Here is a 22,995-nt window from a genome sequence, read left to right as displayed (position 1 = left end):
GCATCTGTTTGCTACTCCCTGCCTGCTGATGCTGAAGAGCATTGTTATGCTACGGCTGTTCCCTCCTCGGGGCAAGTCTCCCACATCTTGTCTTTATTTTTGCAATTTTGCCCTTGACCCAACCACTCCAAGCTTCTAAAGAAGTTTGGATTTGGACTTTTCATCTCTGGCCATGAGTTATAATATATTCTCACACATTCCACTATATTAGTTAGGGGACTTGTGAAACAGAGCAAGGACACGGAGTTATTAGTTGAAATTCCCAAATGAAGGACCGAACACTGAAAAACTTTCTCTGCTTTTATTTGGCCTCAGCTGAGGCAAAGTTCTTGTGTAGCATCAATAAATAGTCATCTGCTAACTAACAAAAGATAGTTAGCTGCTAAGTTCTAGTCACCAGGCTTTCAGTCTGGGTAGCAATGTCAGTGGGGCTTGGCTTTTAGATGCCCAGCTTGGGTGTACAGAAATGCTCTTCAGGAAATTAAATCATGGTAGGCTTGAACCACATTTTTTATGTTTTAAATTATGAAGAAGCTAATGCTCCTTACTGGAAACCATGCTTCAAACTCTGCCAGCTGCCATTTGAGTCTAAAGGAGGAGGATGACTGTCTCCAAACCTGGGTATTGTTAAAAGTAGGTGACAGGAAGGATAGAGAGAGGGGTTACAAGTCATTCCTACTTATGCAGGATCTTTACATGCTTGTACTTCTGACCCCAAGATCAAGTTCCAGATAGTGATGTACGTAAAGTTTAGTTATCTTTCAGAGAAGCCACAAGAAGCCTGAAACTGAACTTCTTTTTTTCCCCATGAGGAAATCTTGTAGCAGCCCTACTCTTTTACGGTGGCTGCAGCTTTGCAGCACCTTTGCTGCAAACAGGCATCACAGGAATTCATGTCGGGTTTCTGGCAAAGAGACAGAATGAAGTTTCTATGCAAACAGAAGAATCCTCCCTCAGGAAGGGTGCTCCTGGGAAGTGAAAGGACAGACCCTCAGAAACTGTCGCCTCCGTGATCTAACAGCAGCTTGCCCAGCTGAGGCTTGGCATGAACCGTTTACTCATCTGCTTGGGCCCTGGAAAATAAAAAGGAGGTTAAAAATTAATCTTTGCAGCTGGTAACTGCTGGAGTGGATTGATAGGGTGGTGTTATTTCCCGCCCCCCCCTCCCCAATACCAGGAAAGTTATGCAGCAGAAGAGTAACCAAACACTGGGGGTTATGTGTGGTGGCTTGACCTGCACGACTCAAGGCACTGCATGACCTCTGTGGAGTTAATTGCACCTTTTTTGCACTGGCCTGGTTAATTTTGGCAGTATTAAGATGCTGGTGTCCTGATTCTTCAGTGTGACAGTGACCGTCCAGCTGCAGTCAGCCTTCTATTCCCAGCTCTACTTGTGAATACATGAATAATCTGGCATGATGGATACTTTTCCTGTAGAATTTCAAGGGTGGATTTACTAACAGCAAGCCATTTGAGTCATCCAGGAAATTATAGAAACCTTATGGTATATCACCCCTCTTACTAGTGGCTCCTAGTGCTTGATTTTGGATCATCACTTGCAAGCACTAGCCAAGTGCTGCTAGAATCAACTTTAGGCAGAACGTTGACTTTCAGGCTGATAAAGAGATAAATTCCTCTTAGAAGAGACTGCAGGGGATGGAATCTAAACCTGCTGGAGCTAAACTAGCACCAGAAAGTGCTATCCTGCCTCTACACGAGGCCAGTTTCTAAGTAGTTGGGTAGTTACCTTAACAGCTATAAAAGGTGTAAATCTGTAAAGGGGACAGAAAGAATAAAGAGAGAAACTGCCCTACCTGTCTCCTGCTCTGCAGGGAATAATGCAAGCTACATTCACAGTAACTGATCCTAGTAACTACTCTAAATGGAGAGGAAAAAGCTGTGGCTGAAATCTCTGCACAAATTACAGGGAGTCAAGTCTGTATCTCCAGCTCTCTCTCTCAGTTTAATTCCTGTGCTGTGCAAATAAATAAGATCCACCATTGCTAAAGACCTTTAAGCCCCTTTGTGTGACACAGTAAATGTGGAACTAAACAGCTTCAGGATGGAAAGATCTCTCCAGTAGCACCACGAGGCTATTACTGTTTCTCAGAACAATAAATTCAGTGAGTATGTGATAGGTGTGTGTTGTCTTACAAAATATGTCAGGCTTTACATTAAGGAGAGGCAACAGAAGATCTTCTTTATGCTATGAGTACACATAGTTGTAGAAATGTGCTCACACCCTGTGCAGGTGGCTGCTGCCACACGGGCAATAGTGTTTTGCTTTTCACGAGCCAGGTTGGTCTTGAGAGCAAAGAAGAATAAAGCTGAAAATGGCAGTTGCATTTCAGACCCTCTGAGCATATCACACGTGGCCATTAGGGCAGGATTAAATAAACATAATTAGAGAAATTCCTTCTGCATGATGGTTCTGCAGAAGGACTCAAGTGCACACCTCTTCTGCGCCCTGCTTGAAGTACTAACGCTGCTCCGCTGCTAGAAGCAAACGCCTTTTGAAGGCAGTTCAGAGCCACCGTGCAGTCGCTTAGCTTTATAGTTTGCTAGCTGCATGTCATCTTTGAAGGCTGGGAAATTGCAGAGGCAGTGCCGTGATTCCCAGCTGAGTGAAGCAGACACTTGACACATTTCATCCCTTGCAATTAAGGGAGAAAAGCAGAATCGGGGGGGAAATTCAAGCAGCATTTTAGCAATAGACCACTCCCTTATCAAGATGAAGTACAAGCATCACCCACAGATGTATGCAGGACTGATGCTAAGCACAGACAGTAATAAATGCACATGAACTTTGCATGAGAAAGCCTCACACTTAGAAGACTTTGTTTATTGTTCTTAGTCATTTACAAACATTCTTCTAAAGCAGGGAAGCTCAAATGTAATCAAACCCTGTGTGCAAATTACCAAGTCAAATGCTGTTGTTCTGTTCTGTTCTCTTTTAATATCAGAGCACAAACCTCCCAGTGCAAAAATACAATCTTGTGATAAAATGACTAATACATGACTAAAGCCGTTCCCCATTGTGCAGGCATAGCTCTGGGGATCATTTGTTTTTCATGGTAGATCCCTCAGACAGTGAATTCCTCTGGTGGTTGGGATTATATTAATGACCAGGACTGTTAGTTACCTCAAGGGAGCTGAAATAGGATGCCACTCTGGTTGCCATTATTAATTCCAACTGCAGGTGTGAAAATTAATTTCATGGGTATTTTTATCATTTCCTTTTAGTTAAGGATTAGAGTTTTGGAATGACCCAGACTGCGGGTGGAGACAAGTATGAACTGGGTCTGCCCAGCACTTCTGTGACAGTGAACTAATTCTAATGGAGTAGGAGGGAAAAAATGGGGTATAAGACTTTCCATCCCTTGCTTGGTGAAGACAATTAATGGCACTGATAGATATCAGATGTCATCAAGACATACACTTCTTTGCAGCAAGACTCTGTAAGGTGACCCAGGTTGTTTTCATTTCTGAGGAAGAATAAGACATTTACCAATAGCAGGAGAAAAAAAGGAAAAGTTAAATACATCAAACCAAATCAAGTGTAACAGATTAGAAAGCTACAGTTTCCATTTGCTGGCACCAGTACTGTTTTCACAGAGATTTTTCTGACAGATACTGCTATATCTCCAGAGTCAAGAAGACCCCTCTAGAAGCCAAGCTTCTGCCCCAGGGATCAAACCTGGCAGTCGCTAGCCATAGGCAAAGTTGGGCTGTTGAATTTGGGGAATGAGAGGGAAAAGGGTGAGAGGGCAGCTAGCTCCCCTTGGCTGAAGAAGACAAGAGATATAGTCAGCTGGATCCATTACGGAGGGACAGGCTTGGAAGGGGGAAGTAGCTCCACCGCCCTCAATTTCTGCCTATGATTAAGTCTCAACTCCTGGCAGTTCAACTGGCAAAAGTGTTGGCTCTAAATCTGTCCCATACTCACCGACACCTCCTCCTGCCAGAGTTGGTGAGTAATGCTCAGAAGATAAGCAGGTTAGGCCAGATTGAGGCAGATAATTAAAGGTTGGAGGTAATGTAAGATCCCTGTGTACTCCTGTATGTATAGCTCATCAGGGGTTTTGACTTCTAAGACATTGCACTCATAACCACCCATCATCCTGCAGTTCTCCTCATGTCAGGGGTATCTCTGATGTGTGGGAAAGCGTTCTACCTACTCCAGAGATCGACAGGCAGATTACCAGATGTCCTGCCATGAAGGTGCAAGGCTTGGAGCTCGCTTGTTATCCATGCCACAGTCCTCAGCCCCTCATCTCTCTTGATTTCAAATGTCTCTCTTTACCACTGCCTTGCAAAGCCTTTTGGACCTGCTGTCTCTCCTCTTGCACCTCCCGTAGCCATTTCTATCATCATCACCCGAGCACACAGCAGGGGAGAAGCTGTCGCTTGGAATTGGCTTCACTTTACACCTCCCTTTCTGTGCCGAGAGTGACCCTCCCTGCACAGAGAGCTGGGAGAGCCGGGGAGGGCTCGACGCCAGCCCTCCTCTGTTATAATGAACCTTTTTAGGTCATGTAAGCCAAGAGCCTTGTGTTGCTAAAGACCCCATCCGTTACTTTAAGCAGTTATCGTATTTTACTGTTTACACTGAGTAAGCCCAGAGCATGGCGCTCAGCCCATCGCATGCAGCACAGTTTATCACCAAAAATTAATGAGTCTGTGCCATCTCGTGCTGCAAGACACTAAATCACGGATTTGTTTAAAATTTACTGAAGTTCAGAACTTCTAATAAAGACTGTCTCAGCCTTCACAGCTACACATCAAAACATCACAGCAGAATCGTGCCCTCCTCGCCACTTACTGACAGGTGACTTTAAGAAAGAGATAGCACATAAAATTCACTTATTTTTTCATGCTGCCACTGTAACTGTTCCTTACTGCTGAAACAACTTAAAGCAGAGCAGAAGGCAGAAAAATAGCAATGATTTTTCTGAGCTAAAATAGCTACAAAAGCAGCATGCGTATCACAGGACATTATCAGGACAGTTCAGATATGTCCCATTAAAGCAATTGCTTTATTCTCCTTCCTTAACTAAGGTTTTCTGCTTCAGCAGATGGTTCAAATTAATTTGTGCACCAGTTTTTACCAGGTTCTCTATTTACCCTCTTTAGCTAATTTCAGAGCAAGCACCACGTTATAACCGAACGTGATGACCCAAGTTATAAATGATAAATTCCACCATAAAGCTTCATAAAAACCTTTATTGCTATTTCATTTTTTATTTCTTTTAGATAAAATTGATTTTTTTTTCATCAAAACGTCTCCATTGATTTTTACAAGCCATTTATGAAAATTAGTAAACTAGGACACACATCACGAAATAGGCACAATCCAAATCCTCTGACACCAACTTTGAGCCACAGTTTTGGAGTCAGTTGCAGCTCTGTTCTGTCTTCCCTTCAGACACAGAAATTGTTTCAGGATCATGCAAAGTTATGTGGAGTACTTCTAGCATCTTATGAAAGCTATGAGCAAGCAATGAAAATATTCTGGTTGCTAAAAAGCTGTCCCTTCATTTCGATTCAGGGTACACACAGCAAACTCGCACACGCAGGTGCAGCACTAGTGTTGCCTCTTGGGACTGTCAGACACTTCCAGGGGAATAAAATCAAAGCAGCTGCTAATACCTTGCAGTTCTTAGGGCTAAACCACAAACCTGAGATGCAACACAAAAATAACCAAGATGTGTGTTTAAGCCTGCCTTTGCAAAATACTTAGCAACAGAAACTTTCCCTACAAATGACTGTGTTGCATATGTGGGCCCTTTTGCAGAGTTTTGAAACATGGCAATCCTAATGCAAAAACTGGGAAGTAAAAAGAAAGGAGAAGTTTCATTAACAGAGGAAACTCTCCATAAAATATACTGGAGCTGATGGAGGAAAGGAAGAGACAGCCAAGATGTTCAGCTGCAAATGGAGTCCAATTTGATGCTCAGCATGAGTTTAAAGGGAAGATTTTCTCAGCCTTAAAATAAAAGAGCAGCATCAGATACGTATGGGGCAGAAAACTGTCGTCACAGAAATGGATTGTACCAGGCTCGAGAAAAGCGAGAGCGGCAAAAGTAGCTCATTTTGCTGTGCCACATTTATAGATACGCTCATTTGAACACTCCCAGGAGGACTGGCTTTATGCATCCAGACAAAATATACTAGCATCCTAGCATGGAGTATTACAACATGCAAGGGAGGGTAAGGGAGATGGAGCACAAGTTTTTTTTGCCTTTGAATTTGGGGGAGCGGACCTGATTTCCTGCCAGCAGATCTGCTGGTGTCTTTCATTTCTTACAGCACCACCCCTCTGGCATAAACAAATGGCTAACATCAAGGACCCGATCCTTCTTGCACTTCAATCAATACAAGTTTTGTCATTGGTTTCAATGGATCAAGGATTCAGTCCTGCAGCTCTTGAAGTCAATAGGGTTGGGGTTTTCTCTGCTTAAGTAAGGTTGCTTTAATACTGCAGAATGGGCCTAAATTATATTGATTAGTTGGATTTAAGGCCAAGCATAAAAACAGGATTAGGGGAAAGATAAAGTCAGTTTAAAGCAGCATATATTCATGGCGTGAACTCAGCTGGAGCCAAGGCTGCACAGCCTGAGTTAGCCAAGTCCATCGGAAAGTATTTGGGGGAGCAGAGAAAAGAACCTGACTATAAAGATCCTTTTTCATTTGCTCCTTCTAAAGTACACCTTTGAGTCACTCACTCTTTATTAAAAATAAACAAAACACTGACAGAAGAAATTATTGTCGCATACATGCACGTGGTAATTGATTCTGCTTCTTTACCCTCTTCTCCGACTCAGGGCTGTTTCTGCAACACTACTGGCAAATCAGAATTTATTGTACATATGTTTGTGTTCCACTTAATAAGAAAATATACCTATATTTTCAGATAAACTTTGTTAGTAATTCATGAGGTAAGTGACTATTTATGCTAATAAGGGAGAAATATATTCTCAGGCATAATGCATGACATAAATTTGAATGCAAAATGTTCAATTATGAAGTAAATACAGGTAGTGCAAATAGTAAATTACTTCCAATAAAAATATATAAAGAATGTGTCTTCAAAGAGAGGCAGGCTTTTATTTGCATCTGTGAGTTGTTCAAAGAGAAAAGAATTAATAAAGAGTGAATTACTCTTATGATGATTTAGCTCATAATTCCCCAATCCATAACGACTGCCAGTAATCAGACTGTTGTTTCATGCCCTCCAATATAAGGCAGGACTGTTTCCTCAGCAATTTTATCCCTACCAGATTATCTCATCTGATTCTATTAATTCTCTCCCATAAATCTGCTAACAGTGATATGTGATTTACTTACCCTGTTAACTGATCTGAAGACTGTTAAAAGGATTTATCTAGCACTGCACCTAGGAGCAGTTTATGCCTTATCACTCTGTTACTCTGAAGAAGTCTTTCTGAAATCAATTTGGCTGGTTTCATAGTTAAATTCAGCGGGCACTGTTTAGTTCTGCACCATAAAATAAGACGCTAGATAAACAAAAGGAGCAGCAACTGTACTTAAAGTGTTGCTCTCGATACACATTTAAGTTATAACAAATTACACTTCGAGTCTATATAACTCATAACCTGCACATTTGCTTCTGCTGAATCTCCTGTGTTAGATACACACACATGCACACAGACCTCAGCGATGGAAGTTCTTGCATACGCCGCTGGCGTGCTCGTCCCAATGCAGGGTGATCCAAGTGTATTTGGAGTTAATGTTTCACATCTCCCTGCATGATTTGTCAGAAAACTCTCACATAATAAATATACATCAGCTGGAAGCCTTATGAACCAGGTCAACAGCAAACTGGGAGCAAGCAGAGCTCCACACTACGTCGTCAAACAGAGATGCTTAAGAGCAAATCGATGTAGGAGGCTGTGAGAGGGACGCTGGAGTTTTCCTTCTGCCTGGCTCAGGGCAGGATTGTTACAAACAGCGTTAGGAAAAGGGAACAGCAGTCTGGGGGAATTGGCCTGTGATAATTGTGGAAAAACCGAGGACTGAATAGCTCTAATTGAAATGAAAGTGTGTGATTATTGTGGAAGAAACACTGGTAATAGAGGACTGTAAATGTTTAGACACCCATTGTGAATAGCCAAATAATAAAGAAAAATACTACTAAAATGAGAATTAGACAGCATAGGAGGAGAATGTTGGTTCTGAAGGTTATCCAAAAATTGCTAATAATCTCTTTTTTTCTCTGCTGCACTGAACTGTAGAGACATTTTGGTGCAGCACTTGTGTGTAACAATCACACAAGAACAACACTGTACAACTAATAATTTAACTTGCTGTTCTGGTAGGTCAGAGCTTCAATTAATTAATGTAAGCAGTTGCTTACATTGTTATCAATTAAGAGATGGTCCCCATTAGCTCACACAATGTCATACTCTTTGTGTAGAGTTCAGAGTTTACTCAGGAAATTTCCTCCTTTGCGAATCTAGCACTTTGAATCCTCAGCGTCCAAACAAAGTATTTTATGGGGCTGGAGCCACATTTCCACAGCCATCTATCACCCAGGCAAATGAAATACTACAATAGTACATTCTGAGATGCAGTAACCTTTTGATTTAAAAATATTAGCACACGGTTTATGTCTCTTACAGATGAGCATGTTAAATGACATACAGTACCACATCCATCTCACTCAGGGGAAAAACAAATACAGGGAACTGGACTTTCTTGGGGAGATTTATGCTGTAAGCCTAGGCGTTTTGTTGATTCCAGTGATGTGATGTGAAGAAACAGGAAAGCCAGCCCGAGTAGTTAAGTTGTATTAACTTTGTCATGAATTGCAGTCTGTAAGGCAAAGTTAGCAGATGTCTGTCCACAGCTCTCTGTGCCTGGGTGTGTTTCGGGACTGTGCACAACTGTCTTTCAGTTTTGTTAATGATGTTCGTAGTATTTTTTAGCTTTATGGAATTACCTTTATGGTCATTTCTAGATGTAGTGATCTTCTTAAATTTGCAGAATGCCCTACCTTTTGTGGCTGCCAAGAACAGTAGACGCTGTATGACTTTCAGATGTTAGTACTGGCACTCACACTGATAATGGCATAGTCGGAAGACGTTACCCATTTGTAAATCCACTGGCCAAGTACTCTTTCCTAAGCACAGATTCCTTTGGCTATTGCAAATGATGATTTTCACAGTTGGTGAAAAATTACCCAGGGACTTGCCCGCGCCTACCAAGTAATACCCTGCACGCTGTTACAAACAAGCAAACTCCGAGGGGGAAGGGACCAGGCACGGGGAGAAGGGAGGATTTGAAGTACAATGTTCAAGAAGCTGGTTTAATATATGACCAAGTGTCAGAAGTCAGGTTTCTGAGAATTACTTTTCAGATAAACAACTTTATAGCACTGCACTTAATCTTACTTACTAGAGACATCTCATTTATCACGGAATTACAAGTAACTTTAATTCTATCGATATTCCCATAAAGCCCAGCTGGAAAATCGAGCCTGGCAGCCCCGGAGGTTGCGGGTTTCCCCGACCCGCGGCGGGGAGCGGCGGGTGCAGTGGGACCGAGCGCTGGGCCGGGACCGGGCGGGGGCCGCTGTCGCTGTGGGAGCAGCAGCCACCACCCCGCCGGCAAGGCCGGGCCCGGCTCCCGCGGCTCGGCACCGGCCGGGGACTGCCTCGGCACTGACCTTTCGACGAGAGATGGCGCTGTCGAGGTTTAAACCGAGCCGCTCCGCCGCTCCGCGTCCAGCCCGCCTGCCGCTCTGCCGCCCCCCGGCCTCAGCCCCCTCCCGGAGGGGGACGGGGGGTGGGGGCAGAGGGGAGGCTAAAGTAAATACAATTAGTTCTAAATGTCTTAAATTAATTAGTTCGGGCCAGCAGGCCAAGTGCGGCGGGGGCCGGCGCGGGGCTTGCAAACTTGCAGGGTTTTCGCACCTCTTGGCGCAGGGGGATGGAGGAGTCGATGCCCCGTCCCCGCAAAAAATAATCCGCAAATGACAGAGAAGCTGCGGGAAGCGGAGCGAGTGACGCGGCACCGGCACCGGCACGGCTGCAGGTATCCGCGCCTGGCACGGAGGAGTCCCGCGCTACGAACGGCTCCGCAGCCGGCTCCCCTCCGCAGGCTCCCCGCTGCCGCGTCCTCGCTGCCTGGCGCCCGATCCCAGCGCTCCCAACTCCCCATCCTCCCTGGCTGCAGGGAGCTCCTCCGCGCCCTCAGGTGCCCGCACCGCCCGCCCAGGCGGGGGCAGCTCCCGGGCACCCCGCCCCGGGGCAGGGCGCTCGCTGGAAGGTGCTCACGGCCGTGGGGAGCGGCGGCGGCCGTAGCCGTCCCGACGCGACAGCGGAGCGGAACGCTAGGAGAGGGGCGGGAAAGGCGGCCCCCGGTGCGGTCCCGTCCCGCAGCCGCTTACGCGGTGAGTGCGGCGGGCAGCGGCGGGCAGGAGGGGGTTAAGGCGTCCCCAGCTGACAGTCAGCTGATGGGGCCCTGATTGACAGCTCCGAAAAGTTTCCTTGTTTCTATACTATTATGCTAATAAGGGCCGGGACGGCGGCAGCCCATTGGCCCGGCCGCCCAGTCAATTTCCCATTTGACGTCAGGAGCGCTATAAAGTCTGCAATGCTTTTAAACTCTCCTGCTGGATGAAACCTTTAAAATATTTTTCATCTTCTTGCTGTAGCTTTGGGGTCGAGGCTTGTTTTTTTTTTTTTTATGTCGTGGGTTTTTTTTTCCTCTCCTTTTTTTAAACTATTATTATTTTGGTTGCGATATCGACTTTGATTTTTTTTTTGCCTTCGCTCTCTTTTCCCTCCGCCCTCCCCCGATGAACCTCTCTTCTCGCTCTGCACTTTGCATGAGAAAGCCCACAGGAAAGGCACCATGAAGTGTTAAAAATAACAAAACAAACCAACAACAACAACAACAACCAAAAATTTACGCGCAACACCACCAGCTAACACTTCCAGCTGCAGTTTGCAAGCTGCAAGAGAGAGAGAGGAGAGAGAGAGAAGGGAGGGAGAGAGGAGGAAAAAAAAAAACCAACCCTTTATGCAAAAGGCGAATAGCGAGAGCCCCTCGCTCTGATGCATCAGCGGCAGCGGAGACTCTGCAAAGGATAACGCGGAGCGGGAGCAAGAGCAGCCGGGGCGAATTGGAGCGGAGGCTGCGAGGGGCCGTGGCGAGAGGCAGAGGCAGGAGAGAGCGGAGCAGAGCTCGCCAAAAATCAAGCTGGCTCACCCGGTGGCAACTCAGAGCAGTCCCCTCGCTCCCGGAGCGCACCCTTTCTGGAGGACTGTCAGCAGCAAAAGGATGGCATCAGAACTGGCAATGAGCAGCTCCGACCTGCCCACCAGTCCCCTGGCCATGGAATATGTTAATGACTTCGATCTGATGAAGTTTGAAGTGAAAAAGGAGCCGGTGGAGACCGATCGCATTATCAGCCAGTGCGGCCGCTTGATCGCCGGGGGATCGCTCTCTTCCACCCCGATGAGCACGCCCTGCAGCTCGGTGCCCCCGTCCCCCAGCTTCTCGGCGCCCAGCCCCGGCTCCGGCACCGACCAGAAGACCCACCTGGAAGACTACTACTGGATGACGGGCTACCCGCAGCAGCTCAACCCGGAGGCGCTGGGCTTCAGCCCCGAGGACGCGGTGGAGGCGCTGATCAACAGCAGCCACCACCCGCTGCCCGGCGCCTTCGATGGCTATGCTAGAGGGCAGCAGCTGGCCGCGGCCGCCGGCGCCGGCGGCTCCGTGCCGGCCGAGGAGATGGGCTCGGCGGCCGCCGTGGTGTCGGCGGTGATCGCCGCGGCGGCGGCGCAGGGCGGCGCGCCCCACTACCACCACCACCACCACCACCCGCACCACGGCGGCGGCGGCGGGCACCCCCACGCCGCGGCGCCGGGCAGCGCGCCGCCCTCCTCCGCCTCCTCGGCCGCTGGCTCTGGCGGCGGCGGCGGTGGCGGCGGCGGCGGCGCTGGGGGGCTGCACCACCCGCACCACGGCGGCGGCGGCGGCGGCGGCCTCCACTTCGACGACCGCTTCTCCGACGAGCAGCTGGTGACCATGTCGGTGCGGGAGCTGAACCGGCAGCTGCGGGGCGTCAGCAAGGAAGAGGTGATCCGGCTGAAGCAGAAGAGGAGGACCCTCAAAAACAGGGGCTATGCCCAGTCCTGCCGCTTCAAGAGGGTCCAGCAGCGGCACGTCCTGGAGTCGGAGAAGAACCAGCTGCTGCAGCAAGTGGAGCACCTAAAGCAAGAGATCTCCAGGCTGGTCCGGGAGAGGGACGCCTACAAGGAAAAATACGAGAAGCTGGTCAGCAATGGCTTCAGAGAAAACGGATCCAGCAGCGACAACCCTTCCTCTCCAGAGTTTTTCATGTGAGTTCCCACAGCCTTGCCACCTTAACTAAAAGTTCTCCGTGTGAGTTGTTGTTGGGGGCTTTGCTAGAGCGACAACCCAGCTTGCCACCTTCTAGTACTTTTTTTTTTTCCCCTTTAAAACTCAAAACATTTTTAAAACAAAGTTGGTTTTTGGGTTTGTTTTATTTCATTACTACTTTTTTTCCCCCTTTTTTTAAGGTGGGCTGGCTCCGCGTTAGCCAACCTAAAGTTCTACATGAGTTTCTTTTCTGTTTATTATTATTTTTTAGTTTTATTTTTGTGGGGGCTTGCTGTTGTGTGTGTTGTTTTTTTTTTATAATTAAAAGATCCAACTCGCCACCAACTCAGTTCTTCATATGAAGCTTGCTCTTCTTTGAAACCTGCCATCCACATTATATATATATATATATATACTTCTAAGTTCATGAGAGTTTTTTTTTCTTTTGAGCTTGCTGTGTCCAAAAAAAAAGTCAGATTTTTTTTGTCATCTTGAGTTCTTCATATGAGATTTGAGCTTTGCAAAAAGAAAAATAAATTTAAAAAAAAAAAAAGAAAAAGAAAAAAAAACACAAAAACAATGTGAAATTTTTAGACTCCAGCTTGCTGAGTTCCATCAGTTTTTAGTGTTGTTGTGCAAAACTAGAGATATGCCTAGATCAACCTGCCAAAATCAAGCCTGCATCAACCATCGGTGTGTTCATGTGAGTTTTGGCCTTAATCTGCCAAACGTGAGACTTTAGTCTGCCATTAGAATCCCATACTCATCTCATGCATTACGCTTGCTATTTTGTCTTAGCAACAATGAACTATAACTGTTTCGAAAGACTATGAAAAAAGAGACATTATATTAATAAAAAACCCTGCATGCTGGTCATGTATGGTATAATTATTTTTTTTTTCTTTTGCTTGGAAATGGACTTTTGGAGACTATTATGGCATGGCATTCATCCTTTTGTTTTATTGCCTCATCACTTTTTTGGGTTGAAAGCAAAAAAGTGCAACCTTTGATCTTCCTCCTCCTCTTCCTCCCCATTAAAGTTTGCATCTGCTCTAAAAGTGCTTTGAGTTACTCAAAACTTCAGACTTCCTTTTAAATGCACTGAAGCATTCCCTCTCAAAAAAACCTGCCAGGATGGATTTTCATAACCTAATGTGACAAAAAAAATTAAATATATATATATATATTAAAAAAAAAAAAACTAAACACAAAAAGAACTTTGGAAAGATGTTCAAAAGCAAAATTCACATCCCACTTGAAGGGGACATTGAAACCATGCTGTTGCCTCAAACAGTCTAAAAAATTAATTTGAAGTGGTCTGGCCCATTATTATTATTATTATTATTATTATTTTCCTTTTGCATTTGGTCATTGTCAAATGTGGAATGCTCTGGGTTCCTAGTATACAATTTAATTCTAGTTTCTGTCATCTGTTAGCCCAGTTAAAATGTATGCTACAGATAAAGGAATGTTATAGATAAATTGGAAAGAGTTAGGTCTGTTTAGATGTAGACTTTTTTTTTTTCTTTTTAAAGATTGATGCACTAAATTGTTTACTGTCGTGATGTAAAGGGGGGTAGAATTTGCAATGGGACTGTTTTAAAAAGTAGTTTATGCAGCATGTGCTTGCAACTTAAATATAAGTTGGGTATATGTAGTCCTTGCTATACCACTGACTGTATTTGAAAACCAAAGTATTAAAAGGGGGAGGCACCCCTGTTTATATCTATTAGGGGTATTTTACATTCAAAATGTATGGATTGGGGGTTTTTTGTTTGGTTTGGTTGGGAGTTCTTTTTCCTTTTATGTTTTTTTTTTTTTTTTTTTTGCTTTTCTTTTGGTTTGGTTTTCAAAATTGAAGTATTTGGGACTGAATTGCACTAAGATATAACCTGCAAGCATATAATACAAAAAAACAAAAACCCCAAAACTCAACAAACCAACAACGACAAGAAAACCGAATTTCCGAACCTGTTTAGAACGCTAATACAGTTTATGCAGTCACAAAGATGGCATTACTGCACAGTTTTCAAATGATGCAGATTTTTTTACAGTTGTATTGTGGTGCAGAACTGGATTTTCTGTAACTTTCAAAAATTCCACAGTTTTAAAGGCAATAATCAGTAAATTTTATTTTCAGGGACTGATCTCCTTTCTTAAAAAAAAAAAAAAAAAAGAAAGAAAGAAAAAAAAAAAAAGAAAAAAAATGGAAAGTAAATCTTACCACAATAAATATAAAAAAATCTTGTCAGTTACTTTTTTTCTTTTACATATTTTGCTGTGCAAAATTGTTTTATATCTTGAGTTACTAACTAACCACGTGTGATGTTCCTATGTGCTTTTCTTTCATTTTCGACTCTATGGTTATATCAAAAGAGAGAATAATCTACAATAATAAACTGCATTTTTTTGATTCCGTACTCAGTTTCTTAGTCTGTAGTTTAAAGTTCAATAACTCTGAGGGCAGTACTTCAGCGTGCTGCCTGGCGCAAGGGGTGATGCTGATACAAGAGCTGGGCTCAATAATACTCAGGAGGGGAGAAGGAAAAGAATAGCTGCATGTAAAATGGAAAATTGTCGCCCGCTAGAAGTCGAGTTCTCATTCAGGTAGACGAAAAACGTGAGCTTTCAGGTGCTGCTTCTGACTTCTCAGGATTGCAATGAGCTCACTTTCAGTGACTCAGATCATCCCACCAGGTTTTAGAAGCTCTCAAAGGGGAGGTCTGCTTTAAAACCTGATGACATGATAAGGCCCTATATTTTGATTGTTTTATGATGGAGTGAAGTGAAAGGGAAGACTTCACATCCTCTTATCATCTGATCCCAGCTAAGCATGCTTGTCTCTAGTAAGAGATGACACCACTTCAGGTTTGGCTTGTCACAGAGCCACTTAATGCTAGATCGAAGATTTCTTGCTGTTTGGGTCCATACTGCCTCCTTTTTTTTCCTTTCTTTTCTTTGTTTTCCCCTCCTCCTTCTTTCCTTTGCTCTGTGGTTTCCTTTTTTTTTCTTTTCTCTTTTTTTCTTTTCCCTTTGTTTCTTTTCATTTTGGTTGGTTGGTTTGTTTGGGTGTTTTGCTACAGGCCTTCGAAAGTCCAGAGCACTAAGAAGCAGAGAAAAAGAAAATTCAGAGAACTTCCTCCAACTTTTGAAAGTTACTTGTTCTAAACAATCTATTGCAAAGGCTAATGTGCTAGAAATGCTCAGGTCTTCAAGCTCCTCTTCATTTCAGTTCTCTTTGTCAAAGGGCATTCTGACTTCGAAAGGCTCTTCAAACCCTCAGCCCAGTTCTTTAAAACCACCTTCCCCAAGAGCCTCCAGTGTCCTTTTGCAGAGTCCTCTCCTGTTCTTTGAATGGGATTATCTGTGCAGTTTACTTGAGAAGCAGAGGCCTCTTCAAAGGATGCTCCAGCCCCTCTAGAGTGGGGATTTTATCTCCACACTCAGGCTCATAAACCTAGTGATGTTTTTTCTCCATTATCTTTTTCATCCCCTGCTGTTGCTGCAACTTTTCCCAGATGTAAGCTCATCCCTCCTGGGCACTGGTGGCACTGAATAGAGAAGACCTGTTGTTGCTGTTCTGCTCTGCTGGTTCATCCCACTTCTTGGACTCCATCCTGCCCTGTGTGCCAGGGTCAGGATGCAGCCCAGAGCCCCCTCTGTGGTGCCTGCACTCATGAGGGCCTGTGTCAGTGGGCACTGGGTGCTCCTGGACGCCAGCCTGCTCCCACAGAGGTCCCTGTGGAGAGGATGAACACCCAGTCCTGCCATGGGTGACAGCAGGTGTTGGTGGCCATGGTCCCTGATGCTGGTGCTGTGCTTCGCCCCTCCCCAGCACTAGAGCACCAACCTGCCCTTTGGCATCTGACCTCCTGTTGCACCAGGGTTTGAGTAATGGTTCAAGCTCCAGATTCTGGTTAATTCAAGTTCCATTTTCTGGTTAATGTGTAATCTGTGGGTAAACTGGTTGCTATTGGCCAAGCAAAGATTTATCTCCTCTCATAAAGACAGAGGTTGTTTTTATTTCTTCTTCCACCTCCCTTTCCCTGGCTGAGCCTTTACTGATGTCCAGTTTTTTTTTGCAGGGGGTGACTTAAAGGCTTTGCTGCTGCTCTACTGAGAGCTCCCAAAGGAGTTCTACCTTAAGGAAGGGAAAGGATGAAGCCTCTCCTTGGCAACATCCCCAGTGAAGCCAGACTGCAGACCCTGAGGCCATGGAACCTCAAGCCCCTGAAACGGGACCCACTTCGGGTCCAGCCTCATCCCCTCATCCCTTTTCTGCTCCAGATCTCCTTGCAGGCAAAGTTAGGAGCAGGCATGAGGTTTTTAAAAGTACTGTGAATTGACTGAGTAGTGCAGAGCAAGGGGACCACTGCTGCCTCCCTGAAATGTATTTTTTTGGAGGGAAAAAAACCTACCATCCTGTTTGAACAGCTATAGAGAAATATTTCCTAGAACTAGACTGAGTGCAAAAGGGAAAAGTACCGTCACACACCCAAGCTGAGAGGGGGAATAAGGTTCTCTCCCAGTTTGGTATCATTACGACACCTTGCTATCTTGCTTTGCAAATAAAATGCAGCCTTCCTTAGGTTGCTCTTGAAATTCATCCTGAAACACACCAAGTGCCCAGGTGAAGGGGGAAAAAATAGATTCACATTTTAATGTTGACTAAAACAGAGCAAGTATTGGGGTTCTCTCTATGAATCATTGCAGGGGAGCACCCACCTTTGCCGCAGGACTGCTTGCTGAGGACTAATTGGAACCACTTTGCTCTGAATAACCTACATTCATTAATCACTCCTCGCTTGACTCTGGCCTCAATCCTGCTCCCACTGAGGTCGGAGGTACAATCCCCTGAGGATTTCAAAGGGGACCAAGACCCTGCTGTTCTCCTGCAGGTACCTCTCCCTCTAAAGCAGGGGAATACTGTGCTTGGCAATTGTGTGTCCGAAGGCGTGCATGGTGTTAATCTCATCATTAACAGCATCCTGTTTCTCTTATTGTCCTATAGTGCTTTCCCATTTATTAACTGTGTTACTATGAACTTTCATGTGACTGGTGCAGAGAGATGCATGCACGGAGAGTGGCCCTTTGCTGGCTGGGAAATGGTGTGCGCTGTATCTCAGCTCTCTCCTCCCTCCTCATCTCACCTTAGATTTAAGCCTTTTTTATTTCCACCTCCACACCCTCCGCCCCCCCTCCCCCCCCCAATGAAACATAAACCTCTGCCCAACCTCCAGGCTTCTGCTGAGCAGAATCCAAGAGTATTTTTGTGTTTGTGCTGCAGCATTCTCTCTGCTTGAGAAATGTCATCCTGGACCACATCCTAAAAAACAGAGGGGAGAAGGGAGGGAAACAGCCCAGTCATACCAGCGTATATTTATTCCTTGAACAATCTCTTGCCATGGCTGGGCAGGTGCTGTGTGAGAAACGCCTGTTTGCAAATGGAGCCGTTAGAGCTGCCATTTATTAGAAAGTCTTCTTCAGCCTTTTAAAACAAAAACGCCTGTGCTGAATCAAAACGCCACCCGAAAACTACCCCCACGCAAAACATGGCAGCAAATTTTTGGTTTAAAAAATGAACTTTCCCAGCTCTTGTATTTCCTTTCCTTTCTGAAAGCTTTCACGCAGCTGTTTCCTCCCCCTCCCTCTGCGCAGCGTGTAGGAAGTTCTTGATCTAGAATCATTCATAATTTTAATACCGATTTCTATTTGACATAATATACTAATATCAGATAGAGAGTGTAGCTGCTTCCTGGATTTAGGGAGGAAATGATGCATATATCAGAATTATCTGCTCAGATGCCAGAACTACATTGGTGTCATTTCAGCATGTGCTGCATTGAAAGGAAATCCTCTATATTTATTACTCCGATCATCACAGGAGCTAAATGGACCCACTGTTTCTGACACCTGTTCAGATGGCTGAATTTAAAATTTCATGCAGGAAAACATTAAAAAAAAAAAAGAAATAAAAAAATCTGACATACTTCAACAAAATTTCTTCCCTTCTCCTTTCCAAATCGCTGTGCCGTGAGTGGCTGCCATGAGGCTTGGGCATTCCAGGGGTAGCGATGGAGAGTGTGATAGGTTTTGTTTGCTCAGCCAGGACAAAACCCAATCCTCCTTGTACATACACGCACACACAAGCTGTCTGTAGTCAAATGGTTCAGATACCTGCTTTAAGCTCAGGTCTCGGTATGAACAACATGAGGTAGCACACCCCAGGATGCGACAGAGGTGAGCGGCGGTTGAGAAAACAGGTCTGTTTGCAAGGTAGCTGAGCACTCGACCACTTCACACCTCTAAGGCTCCTCTAATGAAATTTTTGGGCACAGCAGATACAAATCGATAGATTAAGATACTGTACACTCTGCCACATCTAAGTCTTGACTGCCTGAAATTGTGGGGGAGGACCGAGAATAACATTTGTCACTCTCTGAGGGCTGAGTGCATTCAGATTTCTGAGCTCTAAGCCAACACGATGCAAAAATAGTCCAGGATGTGACTTAACTTTTCAAGTGAAAAGCAAAAGGCCAGGGATCGGTGTAACAGCAGATAGGCTGCTCCAGCCCCAGCTATCTACCACCATTTCAGGGTGAGCCGGCACACTGTGCGAGTGCCTCTGTCCCCAGTGCAAGCTGCCTCTATCTCATTGCTCTCTGCAATACTAATTTTCTCTCGCTATTGCTGTCCCCACTTCCCTCCCCTCCCCCCCAAGTCTAGCTTTTGAACCTGAGAGAGTGAGGAGTGCGGGCCTGTAGCTGTGGAGCAGCAGGTTACGGGGATGGAGCTTGCCCTGCCTCTCCTTGCCTGGTTTGAAGCCCTGTGTGCTTTGTGACATGAGTTCCCTCATTTATTTTATCTTTTCTTTTTTTGTTGTTTGTTTTTTCTCTGGTTTTAATCCATCTCTATGAGATGTCTTGCATGGGGGGGGGGGGGGGTGGGAATCAAAGCAAGAGCAGAAGTTTCCTAGAAGTGGTGTTTCTGCACCACGCAGAAAAAAAATGAGGCAGCAAAGAACAAATCGAGCAGTGTCTTCAAGTTTCCAGCGGGGGCAGGGAACGGCGTGCCCCTGGTGCCGCTCGCAATTGTTAATTCATAAAGCAGCAGAGTCCTGCGAAGTGCTCTCGGCAGCTTGTCCCCCGTTACAGCAGGAATGTCAGTGACAGCGTACGGAGGCGTTAGGGCTCAGCAGCATTTCAGCATCTCTCTGCCCATAGCCCTGGGTTTCGGTGTTAAACTTTGGCGGCCCTGAGGGCGGTGGGGTGCTGGAAGCAGCGCGGTGCCCCGGACCGTGCAGACACACATTCTTGCCTGCCCGCTGCTCGCTCAGCACCTGCCTTGGTAACAGCACACGTGTGGTGAATTTTGGTACCGACACTCGTCTGCCCCCTCCCACCACCTGGAAGATAACCTGGGCCGGGGCGGGAGGTGTCTATGCGAGGGTGTAAAGCCCGTCTGGCCCGCCGGTCAGTTCCCCAGCAGCACCCGCGGGCGGGCGGCGGCAGCGCGGCCTGCACTCATGGCCCACAGCTGCAGCGCCGGGGCGAACGGCACTGGGCTCGGCGGAGGGCTGCGCCGCCACCGGCCGGGACGCCCCGGTCGCCACGTTCGGGACACGGGCCTGCCCCGGCTCCTGCCCCGGCTCCTGCCCCGGCTCCACGCACACGCACAGCTCCGGGCCGGGGTCAGAGAGGTGCGCACACACGGACGCGGTGCCCCAGGGGCCCACCTCAGCCAGGTGCGGGGGAGGACAGGGAGCCGGGCGGGGAACGGGAGGGACGGGAAGGGTGAGGGCAGCGGCCGTTGTTTGTTTGCTTGCTTGCTTGTTTGTTTGTTTTAAACTTCAATTCCTGGAACAAAAGGGGAGGCAATGCCTAACTAAAGGATCCGTCCCTGCAGCCAAAGCTTAGCTCCGATGTCACCCCGGCGGCTGCAGCTGGCTGACCGTCCCCTAGGTATGTCCACAGCACTTCCCTGGGATGCTGCTCACTTATTTTTCTTTTTCTTCAACCCCCCCCCCCCCCCCCCCCCGCCCCCCTTTTTAAAATTTAATTTATTTTTAAACTTATTTTTTCCTTTCTTTTTATTTTTTAATTCCCTCCTCACCCCTTTTCATTTTTCTTTATTCTCCTTTTCTCTCCCCTCTCCCCCCCCCCCGCCCCTTTCCCTTTGGATTTCCCTCTCTTTGTCTTTCTCTTTTGCTTAATTTTTCTCCTTCGTATTCCTTTTTCCTTCTTTTTTTTTTCTGTCACCTGTGCTCACATGGAGACTAATCTAAGCCCCACTGCAATCAAAGGGAGCTTTTGAAATGACGTTTTGGATCAGGCCCTGAGATCTCTGCAGGGAGCAAGGTGGGCAGGGATTTAGATTGCCTAGCATTTAAAGAATCCGAGTTACAGAAAGCGTTGCTTTCTGAGGCTGTTCCCCAAATCTGTGAGGATGCATCTCAGAGTGTGTGTATGGTTAAGCCAAAGCCCTTTTCTGTAAGAAAGCAGGCAGAGTCACTTCTCAGCAGGCTGAACCTTGCTTCCCCAGTTGAGAAAGAGAAGTTCTTGCAAAAGCCTTGACGGGGCTGCCGCCGTGCTGGAAGAGGTGAGGGAGGATAGAATACAGTTTATCAGCTCCTAAAGCTATGCAGCTGCCCACTGCAAACAGCTCCTTCTCATTCAGACACTTGGAGCTGTTGTGGCAAAACATTAGGGACAAGGAACATGAGGCCGAAAGTGAACCAAACAGGACCTAGTATTTCCCCTCCCCCCCAGCTGCTTCCAAATTCCCTGATGAAATCACTTTAATACGTAGGAAGAGCTGCTGGAGCCTGCAATGCGATTCAGTGTTATGTGGTGTGGGATGAACAGATTTTTTCCTTCTGTAGGGTTTCCTCCTGCAAAGTCATTGTAGAGGAGGGAGTACTGTAAGATTAAATCTGGTTAAAATACTATCTTCGTGTCACAGCCGATACGGTCTCCAGACTGTGCGCAGTCTTTCAGCTTGCTTTATTGTGAGATCCTTTTCAATTGCGTAGTATAGAGTGAAAAACTTACTGAAGTATAACTCTCTTACGCCAACTGACAGATAAAATGAAGGAAAGTGATCAGCCATCTTAAATTGATAAATCTGCTTAGTGTCTCTGGCTGCCTTCATACTATCTTACTTTCTTTGACTCTTTCCTTATTAATAAACTGATAGTTAAATGAAGTGGCTAAATGAATCAATGCACCTTGCTGGTGAAAGTGGGTGGGTGCCATTCTCTTTCAAGTCTCCTGTGATGTGGCTGAGGGGTTGTGGTTTTAGAGAAGGGATGGCCACAGCAAAAGCTGAGACTGCCAAAAGCAGACTGACCGCACTGCTTTCTGGATGCTCTTCAGGTGAGGTTTGAGTACCTATTCCTCTCGGCCCCATGCATTAATAACAGGATGGATTCACCAATTGGCGTGAAAGCAGAGGTCATCTTGAGGAAAATTACACTAAAGGTCTACGGGAGTCATTTGCTTTAAGAGATCCTGGGCTGTGTGCCAAGTATTGCATTTAAGGAAGCACCATCCCCTTTCTCAAAAATCCCCAACCAACCAAAGAAATAAAAAAGTGGAAGAAAAGGAAAGTGTTCTCAGTGTCATATGGGGACCATTTCCATGAGCCTGTCCCACCTTTGGGTGACAGGTGGGAGAGGCATCATTCAGCTGGCACCAAACGTGCAGTAAACTTTGCTTTCAATGCCGCAGAACCTCTCTGGAATCCAAATGCTGCAAAAGTGCCTATAGTTTGTCTTGCCTTTGTCTTATATTCAAATGGATCAGACCTGTGGTTTATCCTGGCTCTAATAATGCTGTGCAGATAGAATACATGGATGGAGCTGAAGCATTCCTGCAGGCAGTTCATAGAAAATATATGTATATGCCTGTGTATGCACACTCAGGGAGAGAAACTGTAAGGGGCACAACAAAAATATCCATAGTTAAGAAATGTGGATTGACTCGCTGACTTATCTCACTTATTGTACAAAGACTTGCTCTATGCTGAATTTTTTTTCTTAAATTAGGTTTTAAATACGTGTTGACAGGATGAATTTTTACAGTGTGAGTAACCGCAGGGAGAAATGACAGCTCTGCTTTTGTTATTAAACTACTGTCTGGAAAATAATGGAGTGTGTACAAAAAATTGATTATTATTTTGCCAATTACATCGGTGCAGCTAGTAACAATCATTAAGAAAGAAATACAGAAAGCTGCATACTTTCCAGTTGGTATTTACTGGTGAGGCAAAAACATGGGTTGATTTTAATTTGTCAGTAAGGGCCTCCTGTTAATAATGTGAAGTAAAGACTGGATGTGTGAGCTGGAAATGTTTCACTTCAAACTGCTAATTTTTTTCTTTGCTCACTCACAGTTAATAAACAATAGAAGAGATTTTCTCAGTTTTATTTTGGATTTGAATATAAAAGGCCCTATTCTGTACCACAGTGGCATGACAGACATGTTTTACAGTGTTAAAAATTCCTTTTAATAATGGTTTATTTTTAATGTATTTACTAAATCAGGTACCCGAGAGAGTCATCTACAACGGTGATGTGAAAATCCCTGTTACCTGAGGTTGGAAAAAAAAGGTATGTTTTCA

At 45.5% G+C, this 22,995-nt stretch overlaps 1 protein-coding gene and 1 long non-coding RNA gene across 22 annotated transcripts in view; one reads left to right on the top strand and one right to left on the bottom strand.

Annotated features, from left to right (window-relative positions):
- Positions 1-287: 287 nt before the first annotated feature.
- LOC135184325 (uncharacterized) lies at positions 288-11,676 on the bottom strand. The gene is made up of 2 exons (XR_010305979.1): positions 11,569-11,676; positions 288-1,073 (listed from the first exon to the last, which is right to left on the bottom strand). It is a non-coding gene; the product is annotated as an uncharacterized LOC135184325 (long non-coding RNA).
- The window catches only part of MAF (MAF bZIP transcription factor), a 204,418-nt gene continuing 192,142 nt past the window's right edge, over positions 10,720-22,995 (top strand). For 8 of the 21 annotated variants that reach the window (XR_010305968.1, XR_010305964.1, XR_010305963.1 and 5 more), the window contains exons 1-2: positions 10,721-12,374; positions 22,919-22,984. Coding sequence is in view for 11 of the 21 variants with exons in the window: in XM_064159962.1 (XP_064016032.1) it covers positions 11,308-12,374; positions 22,919-22,952 (1,101 nt within the window). In the remaining 10 variants the exon portion in view is untranslated. The other 13 variants (XR_010305970.1, XR_010305971.1, XM_064159967.1 and 10 more) reach the window with 6 other exon arrangements.

This window comes from Pogoniulus pusillus, chromosome 20, assembly GCF_015220805.1.
Source record: "Pogoniulus pusillus isolate bPogPus1 chromosome 20, bPogPus1.pri, whole genome shotgun sequence".
Taxonomy (NCBI): Eukaryota; Metazoa; Chordata; class Aves; order Piciformes; family Lybiidae; genus Pogoniulus; species Pogoniulus pusillus.
The sequence above is the reverse complement of the archived record's forward strand: the minus strand, read 5'-3'. Positions and strand labels throughout refer to the sequence as shown.